General features: G+C 33.7%; 1 protein-coding gene across 2 annotated transcripts in view; it reads right to left on the bottom strand.

Moving 5' to 3' along the window:
* The window catches only part of LOC106478144 (leupaxin-like), an 86029-nt gene that overhangs the window by 26599 nt on the left and 44959 nt on the right, over positions 1 to 14471 (bottom strand). Inside the window, exons 1-2 of one of the 2 annotated variants that reach the window (XM_013938663.2) lie at positions 9715 to 9912; positions 3469 to 3866 (exon numbers count right to left, since the gene is read on the bottom strand). In XM_013938663.2, coding sequence (XP_013794117.1) covers positions 3469 to 3756 — 288 coding nt within the window. In that variant the 5' untranslated portion in view covers positions 3757 to 3866; positions 9715 to 9912. Of the gene's footprint in view, positions 1 to 3468; positions 3867 to 9714; positions 9913 to 14471 lie in introns of those variants that run through there. The other variant, XM_013938662.2, reaches the window with a different exon arrangement.

Raw genomic sequence — 14471 nt, 5'->3', positions numbered from 1 at the left:
ATTTATCCTATACACAGCTAACTTAGACAATATTTATCCAATACACAGCTAACTTAGACAATATTTATCCAATACACAGCTAACTTAGACAATATTTATCCAATACACAGCTAACTTAGACAATATTTATCCAAGACGCAAGAAATCTACTCTTCTATTATCATTATTTTCGCATACCCGGCGGTTTTCTAGTTCTAAAAAAGACAAAGATTCTCTCTTTTACATTAGTCAACTATTTATATAGGCTATTTGGTTGTCGTAGTTTGGTTCGTCGCAAGCCTGTTAATCTTCTTTTAGCCTCTTTGATGACAGGGTAGTCCTAGAAAGTGTTTCGTCTATAGTCACCTCGTTTGACATATTCACTGAAATCATAATCAAGAAACTGATTCAATTTATCTTGGAATTTGGCGTCAAAGGCCTTCATCACTCATTAGACTATAATACAAAGGGAATACTTTTATGTTAATAGAGGTCTTAGGAGAGAGCCAATAAACCGCCTTTTATCAGATATAAACTTTATTGTTCATAAAGGAAAAGTGGACTGCCCAGTTGACAATGTTGTTTATGTAGGAAGAAAAAAAAATAGCCTTATTCACCATGTTGCTATTTTATAAGAAAAAAAAGTGGCTTGCACAATTTCAATTGCATTTTATCTAAAATGAGAAGAAGACTGGTTCACCATGTTTTTCTTCTACAATGAGAAAATGTAGACTACCCCTATAATGATTTTGTTTGTTTAAGGCTGGAAAGGGACTATCCAGCCTAACTTATTGGTGTAATAAACACGGTTGAAAGGCTAGGTAACACCTGTCTATTCCTGACTTTTTCTAACATAAATCAAGTTTACATAAAATGTTTACTATAAACTAAGGGGTGTTTGTTTGTCCTTTAACTTTTATATTTGAACCTGTCAAATCTGGTTTAATCAACTAGGAACGATTCGGTATGTGTCAAGAAATTCTTTTAAAATACATAGATTTTCATTGCTCCAGTGATGGCTAAATATAATTCAGTCAGTGGGGGTGAGTTCTAGGGTTACTGATGGGATTTCTCCAGTTTCCTCTTTCGTTACATAGGGCATACATACAGTCTATGTAGTTTCAATCATTACAAGTATACATAGGATACAAATATACTATTTATATTCATAACTGGTAAAACACTAATTCTACAATTGTATTTCGTTTTCAAATTCCATCAATTATTGTTTATACACACTTTCAAGATAGACACACTTATATTAGGAGAGATGTTTTTAAGTCACATGTTACTCATTGCTTTTTCATAAAAAACGAAAATAGAAAGTAAAATGTTATTTAAAAAGCAAGCCAAGGAAACATGAAAAATCTTATTCTCTCGTACTTTATACTGCCACTGAAAAAAAAACATCCTTCATAAACCTGTCTACGGATTTACAACGCTAAAATCGGGGCTTCGATTCCCCTCGGTGGACACAGCAGATAGCCTGATGTGGCTTTCCTATAAGAAAACACATACACTTTCATAAACCTCTCATCGTGTATCGCACGGGTACAATCTGCTAGTTCAAATTAATTACATCACATTGGTCGATACAGTTTAAAAAATTACCCAACATTTATCTATCTATAAGCCGGTTTTATGGAAATGTGTAAGATTAATTTTTATTCAGCAATATACAGAAAGTTTTATAGTAAATGACTCACTACTCTCCATGATACATATACCTAAAGAGAACTTGTGATGAATCCAAAACGAACCATATGTATTACACTAATGTATAAAATACAAATCATTTACTTAGTTACGAAAATGAATATACAAATTAATAAAAAAGTTAATGCAGCGGTAATAAGAATTGAAACTGTATAATTCCAAGTATTCGTTTAACAAGAAAACAAGTCAGGCGTGATTTAATAGTTAGTGTGTCGGTCTACGAATCAGAAAGTTCAAGGTCTGAGCCGCGATGTTACTGAACACACTCCACACTAACAACTGTGGGTGTGTTATAAGTGTGTCAGTCATACAGTCTCGTTATTCCATTCACGACTCTTGTGGAGGAGAAACTAATGACAGGCTGCCTTCCTTCTGGTCAGTAGTTCAAAATTAGAGACGGCTATACCTGAAACTTATTAATCTCTGTGACATGGTTGTTTAGCCCATGAGCCCAATACAAACAAGAAAATCACTGTAAAGCTTTCGAGCGGATTGCAACAAAATTTACAACCTTAATATTAAAATGTAGGCATACAACATAGTGTGGTAAAAAAACAAACGAAAAAAACTCGCTTATACATGACGTTTAGGTCTGAAGCTTTCATTAAAAACAGACAATGTGGGGCAAATGTGACCAAAGAAACTCACTGCCATCTGTGTAATTATATACATCATTAGTAAAGAATTTTCTTCTGTATCCATGCAATATTTGTAAACCTTAGTATCAGCAGTCTATTCACAGTATACCACTTTCTAGTGATACGGCCGATACGGCGTGTTTTAAAAAGCGTCCTCAGCAAAATTAGCAAGTTGTTCTGATACTAGTTGTCCTCGTTTTTCTTACTATAAAAAATAGTAAAACAAAGTAATACTCAGCTATTAAATATTGCTGGCGTACTTGCATCCAGGGTATCTTTCAAATATATTTGTAAACAAACACCTTGGATAAAATTGATGTTTTGAAGTAATGAATTTGAGTTCAAAGAAGAGGAAATTAAACTTTTAAAGAGATAACTTATCTTTACCACAAATAATAAAGCAGATGAAATTTTACTTATGGTTTTATATATGTGTGCTTTTATTTATTTATTTTAAGTCAACAACAGTAGAGTTTTTAAAATAGTTTAAACATTTTAATCTTGTTTAATCATATATATGTATATATATATAAAAGACTCGGGCATAAATTCCAGTAACTCGTATTGGAGCATAACAGACGATAATATTTAACTGCTGGTATTATAAAAGCCTAATTACCCTGAAAATAATTTCATTCTTGCAAGATGAAGCTCATACTTTTTTATGTTTTATGCGTAACTGTTTGTTTCAGCATTTTTCGCAAACTAGACAACTAATTTTGAATTGACAGCCTATAGAGAAAGAAGCCAGTTAAAAGCACCCATCACCAATCGTAACTATTGGCAGTCACTCTTATAGCACACCCACGGCCCAAAAGTGCGCAACGCGTTTTTGTGGCACAAGACGCACACCATAAATCTTCAGTTCACAGTCCGAGCATGCTAGCCACTAGGCCACGCCCAGCAAAGTAAAATTAATAATCTGTTGGAAAACATAATTATCTATCAAGGAACCCAAATGTTGTTTTAATTAGACACTTATAAAAAATAGCGTAATTTCGATTATAAATAACAAATGCCTTACAAAGAATATATGTTTGATAAAATTAGAATGAAAATAATCTAAGTGGCCGTATTTTTCAAATGTTTAAATGTGGTTTCTTGTATGAATATAAATGAAACCATGCTTACTCACCGACAACTTTCCCCCGTCGTATTGATAGTCGTGTCTCTGGGTGATGACAGTTCGGGTAGTAGCCTGAGAACCTGGGTCAGGATCGTATCTTTGCGTGGTAATATTGTGCATATTAGCCTGAGAAACTGGATCATGGTCGTATCTCTGGGTGGTAATCTGAGAACCTGGTTCAAAGTCGTTTCTCTTTGTAGTTACAGTATGGGTGACAGTCTGAGAACCTGGGCGAAAGTCGTATCTCTGGGTGGTTACGGTGTGAGTACTGGTTTGAGAAGGTGGACTGAGGGGCATGTTCACTGACGCGTATAAACTGCTACCACTTTTTGTAGTGACCGTCTGATAAGTTGGATTGTTGTTATTCAAGTTCTCAGAAGCGGTCTGTAGATCCGCCAACAAAGCATCTGCAAACAAACAACAACTTGTTGTGATTTATTAAGGAATTTTAATTAAAACATTTCTGCATTGAGCATCTAATTGTATGAAAGTATAGAATTCAATTATGTCTGTCTGCATCTTTCTGTGCTAAAACGAAGAGCACCACCATAAAGAAAAGAGTTTCATATTTCGACTGGTGTCAACCTCATAAGTTTTACAGGAGTTAATAGGTAGTCATCCTTAATCTCAATCTACACGGTACAGACTTTACCTTCACCCTACTGATGTATCTGTCTTTCATGTGTTACCAGTAAAAGTTCAAGTAATCAATATTCCAGGTAAAGAAGTCACGAATGTCTATGTGTGTTTGATTATATTAAAAGAAAAAAAAAAAGAAATTCATCGCGTGTTACACGTGTATAGCAGACTAAATTTCTCAGTATAATATTTATTTAAAAACGACATATTTATCTAACACGATTTAATGTGGTGTTTGATACCATACAACACAGTCACATTACCACGCAAGATCATGACACGTGGCTGTGTGTCGTGCTTCCAAAACAATCTGCATTACACTGTGTGTTATCAATAGAAGTGATACTTTATCAATTTTCTACTTTATGTAGCTCGGAGTGTGGTAATCCCAACTATCACATATTTTCAGTGGATATGCTATACTGGACCCTTATTTCACATACCAAATTTCAAGGCAACCCATTGAGACATACACGAGATATAAAATATCCAATTTTAATTGAATTTCTTCCATTTTTACTTTATTTGATAGAAAACATACTTAACTTTTATGGATTTTTTTCAAAGTTGGTTCATTGATAGATCTTTTCAACCTACAATTAGGAACCTCATTTGGTAAATATAAGCCACACGTGCCAAGTTATTCAACGAAAACGGATCAAATATGGCTAAAATGTTTGCGCACGCCTCTGCAAAAAGTCACGTGAGCTATAGGACTGCAATTTTTATTACAGCTTCAACTAAAAGTAAAGGTGGATGGTTTTTAGATTTTTGTCATTCGGCTTAAAGACGGCTGATATAGAAAGGCAAAACCATAGGGTGAAAGCACGTGAAGATACATATGTAATGGTTAGGCCAAGCAAACTAGATTAGCAGTTTCTAGCTCAAGTTTTTCAAAAGAATCATAGAGTGGACAGTTATTATTCATTATTCATTTATACCTTTTAACCACAAGTTTGCTCAATTTTATAAAATTCTCCTACTTAAAGAGCATTTAGCTTCACGTGATATTAGCTTAAGCAATTAGCATAAATAATGTTGCTTGATATGGCACCACCAAATGCATGCGGGTGATGAAACGAAACTTTTAATCTAGTTTTCATGGCGTTACTATAAAGGAAGTTATTAACACTGTTTTAGAGAGGAAAAACTACCAAAGCTACACAAAAGGCTATCTGTGCTCTGCCCACCACAGGTATCGAAACCCGGTTTATAGCAGTATGAGTCCGCAGACATACCACTGTGGGGCATATTTTAAAGAATCTGGTTGGTTGTCTATTTTGAATAATAGGGTTGCGATCCTAAACCTAACGTGGGTTACTATCGAGTGTCGCTTTCTTACTTGCTGTAGTTTGTTGGTGTGTATTGACAAAAACTCATGACACCTAATTAAAACCACTTTAGGTGTGAAAAAAGGTGCGGCCAAAAAAGGATTGAGCGTGCGACTTAAAAGAATGAAATCAGAATTGGTGGCCAAACTTGCAGCTACACTTATAGCACTGATAAGAATTTTACCGCAAATATCCATTCATTATAGCCCAGCCGCGTTTTATGTTCAGCTTGGGGCATGAGGGTGGGTAAAACAAAATATGCAGCCTTTCTAACTTAGAACTTCAAATGATTGTCATTTTCGTCAGATGATAAACAAGTTAAAACGTTTACAGAGAAAAATATTCGGCCAAGACTGGGGTTTATTTTAAGTGGGTATTAATTAAAAGTACAAGATTTAGTTATTTTTCAAACTACGCCCATTTAAACTTCTCCTAAACTACAGGTTACAGACTGAATTAATTAATAACCCTTCACATATATTAAAAACAGGTGTATTTTATGCTGCGCTAATAAATCTTAATTACTATTATTATTACCACTCATTACGCTTTTCCATATACCTCTTTCAAATTCAGAGAGTTCGATGACGAGGTCACATAAAAGTCAAATAATTAAATTTTCTGGCAGGAATGGACCACATGTGGAACGTTAATGTCAAAACTGTTTACAATTTATAGAGGACTCCTACAAAAATACATCAGCTAAAACATGATCTAGTCTCACATAAAAAACAAAAGTGAAACGAATTATATGTGCCGTTATCCACAAACGTGTCGAACTAGGGAATTTCTTGTCTCGTTATTCTTTATATTCACCCAAACTAGATGAGGCTCACCTCAAATCTATGAAAATTAGTATGATGGCAAAAATAGTCTTTGCTAATCTTTAAAAAAAAAGTGAACTTTCGTACACGAATACCCCCACAAAAGTAGTGAGAACCGGATGTACGTGGAACGACACATGCGTCATACCTACCACGTTACGACTGCTTGCAATGGTCACCGATAAATGATATAAAGATGGGCGACGGCCTGTAAGCGGAGAGGTGATAAGGAACTGATAGTTTTATGGTAGGATATTCGAAGTCATGCGTGTTTATATAACAAAAAGTCGGCCATTGTCATATTTGTGTCAGTCAGCTTGTTTGCATACGAAACACCCAAAAATAAAATAGCTGGTATGATCCCAAACTGAAATAGATTTTTTTTCATTACAAAAGATCATTGATGACTTCAAAGTTGTTTGGGATAATTTATTCATTTTTAGAAATTGTAAACTGAATTACTGATTATTCAACATTTGGCAACAATTTGAGAACCAATACGGTTAAACATACGAACAATCACTACTTTCACAGTTGTTATGGTGTGAACACCATTTCCTGGTGCAGCTGGATTATAATCAATTATATTTGCCATATCTATCCCCATGTTTACAACAATATAGTATATATTAAATATTAGAAAGAACTATGTTTTTTAAATTCACACAAGTTTTTATCGGTTGTACATTGTAAAACTTTTGTATATTTTATTCACAACGTTTCACCAGGTTTCCTGGTATCATCAGGTGAAATACAATAATTGAGGCTAACAGAATCTAATTTAAAAAAAAAGTCGCGTGTGCATACAACTAACCAATTGAAAACAATAAAGTAATTTTTCAATGAACTGTCAAATTTAGGTATAATAAATAAAGCTTTTAGGCCTAAGTCTAAGTATTAAAATTCGTTCTATATATACAAGAGAAAAGGAAACGATTAAAATAGATATAAATGAACACCTATGTATTTGTTAAGAATAGGATTACGTTTTTTTATTAACAGAGCTTTTTGTATTTTAATGTTGTGTTCTCTGCCGAGGATTTTCCTGAAAATAATCAGAAGAATGATTGTTCCTAGACATGTGTTCAAAAACATGAAATGGAGATTCAATTATATATTTTTTGGATAGCAGTTGACCTAGTTTTTTCCAGGTAAAAATGTAAATTGTACTTTAATATTGATTTTATACTTTCTGTCTGTTTTAACAATATCTTTTTATAGTGTGAGATCAGTTTGGGATGAATGGTAAAACAGAAATAACAGGTAAATATTCGGAATAATCATTTTGTGTTAATTTTCAAAGAAAGAAATTACGTTATTAACGTAATGTGAGGGATTTATTTGAAGTTAAGCATAAAGCTACACAATAGGCTATCCGTGCGCTGTCCACCACGGGTATCGAAATCCGGTTTCTAGCGTTGTAAGTCCGCAGACATACCGCTGTGCCACTGGAGGAAGTGAGAGGGAAGTTGTTTTTTACACCAAACTGAAATCTAAGGTTTTTAGTTTCTTTTACTGAAACAATCGATGTTTGAACTAATGGTTTTATTTGTATGAACAACACCTTTAAATATATCAAGCTTTTGACATTGGTCAACAAGAGAATTCCAAGGAACACAAAGTCTAGTGCGAGTGTTCTTACGAAAAACGCAAGCTTGGAAGTCTGTGTTGTCATCGTAAAGTTTTTGTTTAAGAGTATCTGGTTTGGATGAGAGAATAACTCATAAATAACGTTAAGGTTATCGAAGGCTAGAAAAATGTCATCAACATATCGAAACAAAACAAAAAAAAACATTGGTTTATAATGTGAATTTGAGATGGCAGTGTCTTCAATTCTTACAATAATTATTTTAACAAGGACTGGAACTACAGGATTTCCCATACTTAGGGATATAATTCACTCCTTCAAACTGGAAAGTGGAAAATTTTGTGGCAGGGAGAAACAGTTTTCTTATAGTGTTGATGTTTACTATCCCCATCTCAGGTTTTTGAACACATATCAAGGAACAATCAATCTTTTCATTCTTCTCAGCTAAAAATCCTCATCAAAGAAGACAACATTAATAGACGAAAAATAAAAGACATAACCCTATTTTTCTTAACAAATACAAAGGTGTTCATTTATATCTACTTTAATCGCTCCCTTCTCTCTTATAATTCTAAGAAATTTCAGTACTTAGTCTCAGGCCTAAAAGTTTTATTTATCATACTTAACTTTGACAGTTCATTGATAATTTACTTTATTGTTTAAAGTTGGTTAGTCGTATGCTTGTAGATTACTATTGTTATTGTATTGTACTATTGTCAGTTCTTGTATTTCACGCGATGATACCAGGTAAACCTGTTGAAACGTTGTGAATAAAATAAACAAAAGGTTTACTATGTACAACTTTGTGAATATAGTATCTCGTTAAATAGGAAATTTTAAATCAACAATTTTACACAGATGATATAAACAACTTTATGTATTGTAAAGTAGAACAATACAATGTATAACACTGTAAAAAAAGTCGTATTTTAAATGTAATAAAATTTAATACACTTAAATATTATGATGTAACAACATTGTTGTTTACAGAACAACACGAGATATAACACATTTAGCCATGACGTCAACGACACAGTGTTACAACCACTCAGCAGCAATTATCAAACGCACAAATGTTGCTCACTAACACATCTTTAACTCACACAAACCCAACAATGCTAAGACCGCTCAGCAACAAACTTTAAACACCAATAATGTGAAAGGAACTCAGAAAACAGAGATCAAACATAACAGCACTGGTCTCCAATGCTTTGCCCGCTTTCGGCGTATTATATCTTTTTTGTCTGTTATTTCACAACTCATTTGACGATTTCTAGTATTGAAAGACCTCCTAAGCAGCAACTGAATTGCTGTTTTTACACAACTCTGACATAAAAATCCAAAATGGACAAATTAAGAAGTTTACGTAATATTCATCGCAAAAAAAAAAGTTAACTGTCAAACAAAATGTTAAAAAGCGTTATATTGGATAAAGGGATCCTTTTCTCACTACAGCATATGATTTATTTATACTATCTCTCATAGTCTAGTTATCTTCATAGGAACATAAAGGTTTATTCTATACAATTTCACGTTTCTGTGGAATTTAATTATGCTGTACTATCTTTTAGACTTTAGTGTACCAAACAGTATTTATTCTATGACTTCATAAACGAACCCTTAATAGTAGAGGAACCTTCAACCTTATAATACACATATGTTTAATACAGGGAAAAAGAAACTGATAAATGCAATCAAAAGAAAACAGATTTTGTAATATAGTTTCAACAATATTCGATTTTCTTTACACCTGGTTTGATCAACTGTTGTTCATGTTGAGTGCCGCCATCTTCCGGAAGTTGAAATTATGACAAAACGTTTGTTTAAAAAATTTGGAATTTATCTCGCGCTTATTAAAAAGACATTTTCTTACCTCAAGTTTGAATTTGATGCAGCTGAAACATTAAAAAATATACTATTTTTCCTGAGAGAAGAAAGAATAGTGTGAAAAGACCGCTTCTGACAGACAGCAGGTTACTATTTGTGGTATGAGTTCCAAGATAACACTTCAAAACCTGCCGGCCACTAGGAACGCGTCCTGGTATTACAGGCATGCCTTACACTAGCCCAAATCACATACACATTGAAAAAAAAACGTGGCTGTCGGACAAGATGAAACCGAACACCAATCGTAGCGTAGTGACGTCAAAAAGCACCCTGCATACGCGATGGCAGCCATATTTCCTTATATGTCGCTCCATATATGGAGTAGACGATCATCTGAAACCCCTGCATGAGGCCTGGGACTGCCTGTTAGTTAGAAACGTTAGTCCCGCAAAGGCGATACCAACACTTGACGGACAAGACCTTTCACCATTTGATCACAAACAAAGGGTTTCAAGTCTCAAATATTTTCATGGTTGGAATAATGTTAAAACAATATACAAGTTGAGTTTCGAGATGGTTCAGAAATGAATATACGGGCTAGCCTTGATTACGCATGCTTTGCAGTATGTAAATAACGTATAAGTTGTTATACAAACATGTAATTCAACACGGACTTGTCACACTGTTCTGACTGGGCTTCTATTGACTTGCACGTGTTAGCACGCGAAACCTCTATTTTACACGAAAGTAACAAGTATATTTTAAAGTTATATAAAAGTTTAAATGGAATTTAGAGAAAATGTCAAATGCTTTAGAAATTTAGTACGATGTCATCTTTTTTTCTTTGGTATGAATTCGTAAAACTTGTTTTGAAAGTGCTCATTGGAACGCAGGAAATACAGTGAAAAGAAAATATCATTATTATCTCTGTAACCACCAACGTATCATCAATTACACATTTTAGACCAAAATGAATGTGTAATTTGTATTGTTAGATAATAATTTAGTAAATCTGTGTTGTTGTTTATTTGTGTTTTTGCAACAACAAAAACCAGCTTGAAGTGGATTCAATTCTTATTATTTCTCATTCAAGTTCCTCCCTAATCAATTGTAGTTCCAAATTTGATGAAAAATACAGATGAAAATTAACAAAAAGTGAATGGTTGAAAGAGCAGATAGAGCTTCCTGGAGCAACCTCTTGTTGGATCTACCTCAGCTGTTCCCAAAATGTGTATCGCGACCCCAAAAAATTGTATGGCTATCCAGATGGGTCGAGCGTTGGGAAACCTCTGATTTATAGCGTTTTCTATGCAGTTAGCTGTTTTCCACAGTATATCTGCGTTCCGCAGTAAGACTGCAGATACTGCGATACAGAATTTTAACTAAATTTCCTCTGTGTGTGTTCTAGTTAAGGAAAAGGTATAACATATACAACATAATATTCGGAATGTGTAAGAAAAGACCGTTGTGCATCTGTAAAGTCCTATGTTTTATGGATTAAGAGAAGTCAACAATGCTTTTTGTAAAGTAGGAACAGTTGAGACTGTTTCGAAAGATATAGATACAGGTCAGACAGTGATATTTAGAAAAGTAACAGTCAAATGACTTGGAAAGCGGATACAAACTAGCTGGACCTAAACTCTAAGATAAAGAACCTTAAGATTGATAATACTGGGAAGAAATGTCTTTCTTTCATCATCTTTCTATACGTTAGATCATACTCATGTAACAAAAACGCAAATGGGTTTTTATAGGATGTCTGACTTATCAAAAAAGGCATTTACAAATTTATAAACTTAAGTTATCGCATGTGTTAGGTTAAAACTTTTTCTTTAAACTGACGTCGAACTTGAGATATTTATTTTATTTTTATTAAATAAAACGTTTTCTAAAGAAATTGATTGTTTTCTATGCTACGTACCTATGATAAAAAAACGCTAAAAATGAAATAATTTAAATATTTGAAGTGTTATGTATCAATCTTATCACTCAGGTAGCGTTTAAGCCCAATAGCCAACATGTTATGTATTTTCTCCTTTCTCGTCACCTAGAAAGCCCACGTCACTAATATATGCAGTGCGTGGTTACAGGAGTGACCATGACCGGCTTCGCCCACGTGTATAAGCCAGAAAAGTAATCTATATCAATTCCGGTGTACCTTTAAATGGATATGAATTTTACAAGATTTTACCTATCTTAAAATAGAAAAAAATTAATAATAATAAATACTAACCCAAAAGAAAAGATAAATAACTGAAATATAATAAATAGTGGCATGGCATACATGAGTGTAGGAAAATCCTGTGGGAAAGAATAACTCCCACCACCAGCCCAAACCTAATAATGTTACCTTTAAGTTAAATAATACACTAAATGTCAACATTATTAAAATAGAACCATATTTCATGTAATATTAGGAGTGGGGGTGGGAATGCTATGGGGACTTCTAGTTGTTGACTTGTAGGGGCCATAAAAATGCCGCACTGACCCTGTTTACATGTGGGCCTTTCAAAGTTGCAACTATGTACAAAGCAGGTTGAAGGGTTCTAAGAATGTTAATTTTGTGTGTCTTGCAAGTGAGCCTATACGAGTTGGATTGGGGTATCATTAAATGGGCTCCTGGGCACAAAATACATTACTTGTATATATCTCACACGTGGACTTTCATCAGTTTTGAAATTTGGGTCAGGCGAGCCCGTGGAGAAGCTGCGCCAACTATACGTACGCCAGTAATAAATTAGTCTCGGAATTCCCGTTGGAAATAGCGAGGATATTTAGTGACATTTACACTATCGATATGCCATATATAAACATTCTTTCTACTTCCCTGTATTAATGTATAAACATTATTTCTACTTCCCTGTATTAATATAGTGTTTCATAATTTGTTTTTGTGCTGTTCTGAAAAAACATTGGTCAAAAATGTAATTAAATTCTTTCACTTTAGCTGCACTTTGTTCTATGTCATTCACCTAGAGTCGCACCTTTAGTCTTTTCGTGGGAAGGATACTTACAGGATCACTCAAGGTATGTGAAGTTAGACAAATATTTTTTTCCACTGACGGTCAGGTGACTCTGGGGGTAACAACTCTTGTATTTCACTGGGGAATCACCAGTCCTATTTGTGGCTCTAATTGTTCTGGGTAAGTCTTACGTTAACGACTGAAGTAGCTCACGTGAGAATTATTCAGTCTTGAAAATGTTCCCTGGAAATTCAGTCTAGAATACAATCTTGAGAGATATCTTGGAATTTGATATCATTAAGTTAGTATTAACTTTCCAGTAAAGGAAACTGTCGTTTGTGACCAGTTAAGTATACATTTTAACTGTCGTAAATAAAGATTATTTACTGTAATTGTTCATTTGTGTTTAGTCTTTCTTTATTCATCACAACTTCAGTAGTCAGAGAATATAGAATTTCTTTGCAGTAAATATCTTTTCCAGTCTTCCGTTATTAAGTGGACCTGTTTATGTCACTTTGAGTGGAATCAGTCTTACTTGAAAGCAGCACAGAGTGGACCATCGTTATTTAAACTCTTGTTAAGTTTAAAAGGAATTGCGATCAAGGGAGTGGTTGCCCGAGAGGAAAGTTGGATCTAGGAGAAATTCTCTTCTGGACATTGTACTTTTGCTGATGCTATGAAAGTACATGACTTTTCTCTTGTTGCAACTAATGACTGAGGAAGTACAATTGCTGGCTTCTGTCGACCATGCTCTACCTCAATCTCCAAGTATCCATTACACTGCATGGTGGAAGGATTCATAAATTCAATGACATCGAGGAGAACCTTGAAGTATGCTAATTTCAACTAATGCTGCAATATGTCATAGAAGGAAAAGATGACTAAAGTTTTCGCAGCTCCATGGTAGGAACATGACCAACCACAGCAAATGTCTTAAACAGTTGCCCACGTTATTAGACATTACTCCTTTGTTGTAATTTACTATGACATGTTGAGTCATCGCAATATAGTCAGACTGAAAGACATTTTCTATACAAGTAGTGAAGAAAAGGTAAAATGTTTCTCAATTTTGTGATGGAATTTATTTTTTATGAACTAAATCTTGTCATTTATTAAATTTTATTTAGCCAGTCATATATGTGTCAGCTGTTCCACAGTTAAGCCTACGTTACTTCCTACAAGATCTGAAATTAACATTTCAAGCCATGAAACCTATCTCTTGATCGACAGAGATCTAAAGTTATCGTGAATAATCAGACACATAATTTATTATTATTATTTTGGTGAAGTTTTATGATATTTATTTGTATGGTAACTAGGGTTTTACATATATACACATTTCTCTTTGGGTAATGTGTAATTACTTCTTTTTGTATACGCATATGTTAATGGAGTTTTTTGCATAAATGTGTATATTTTAGTGTGATTAGTGTTAAGGGTTTTAATTTCTATATATATATATATATAAGTATATGCTTTACTACATGTGGTGTAATTTTAAGTAGCTAGTTTGTCAATATCTGTGTGGTAATGAATGATATATATATATATATATATGTGTGTGTGTGTGTGTGTGTGTGTGAAACCTATTATATAAAGTGTATTTTCATTTCATGTTGTAATGATGTTAAAGGTTATTCTTGTATTTGTGATTGTAGTAAAGCAAGTTAGTAAATTATTATCTAGTCAGGTTTTTCTGTAAACAGTATACATTAATCTGTGTTTAAAATAGATCTTACTTATGAAAATGCTTGCATTTTATTCTTATTATGATACTTCATTTGTGATTATTCGTGATTTCTTTGTATTCGTGTTCGTGTACTTATTATGTGTTGTTGTT

Source organism: Limulus polyphemus, unplaced genomic scaffold (assembly GCF_000517525.1).
Source record: "Limulus polyphemus unplaced genomic scaffold, Limulus_polyphemus-2.1.2 Scaffold184, whole genome shotgun sequence".
NCBI lineage: Eukaryota > Metazoa > Arthropoda > Merostomata > Xiphosura > Limulidae > Limulus > Limulus polyphemus.
The sequence above is the reverse complement of the archived record's forward strand: the minus strand, read 5'-3'. Positions and strand labels throughout refer to the sequence as shown.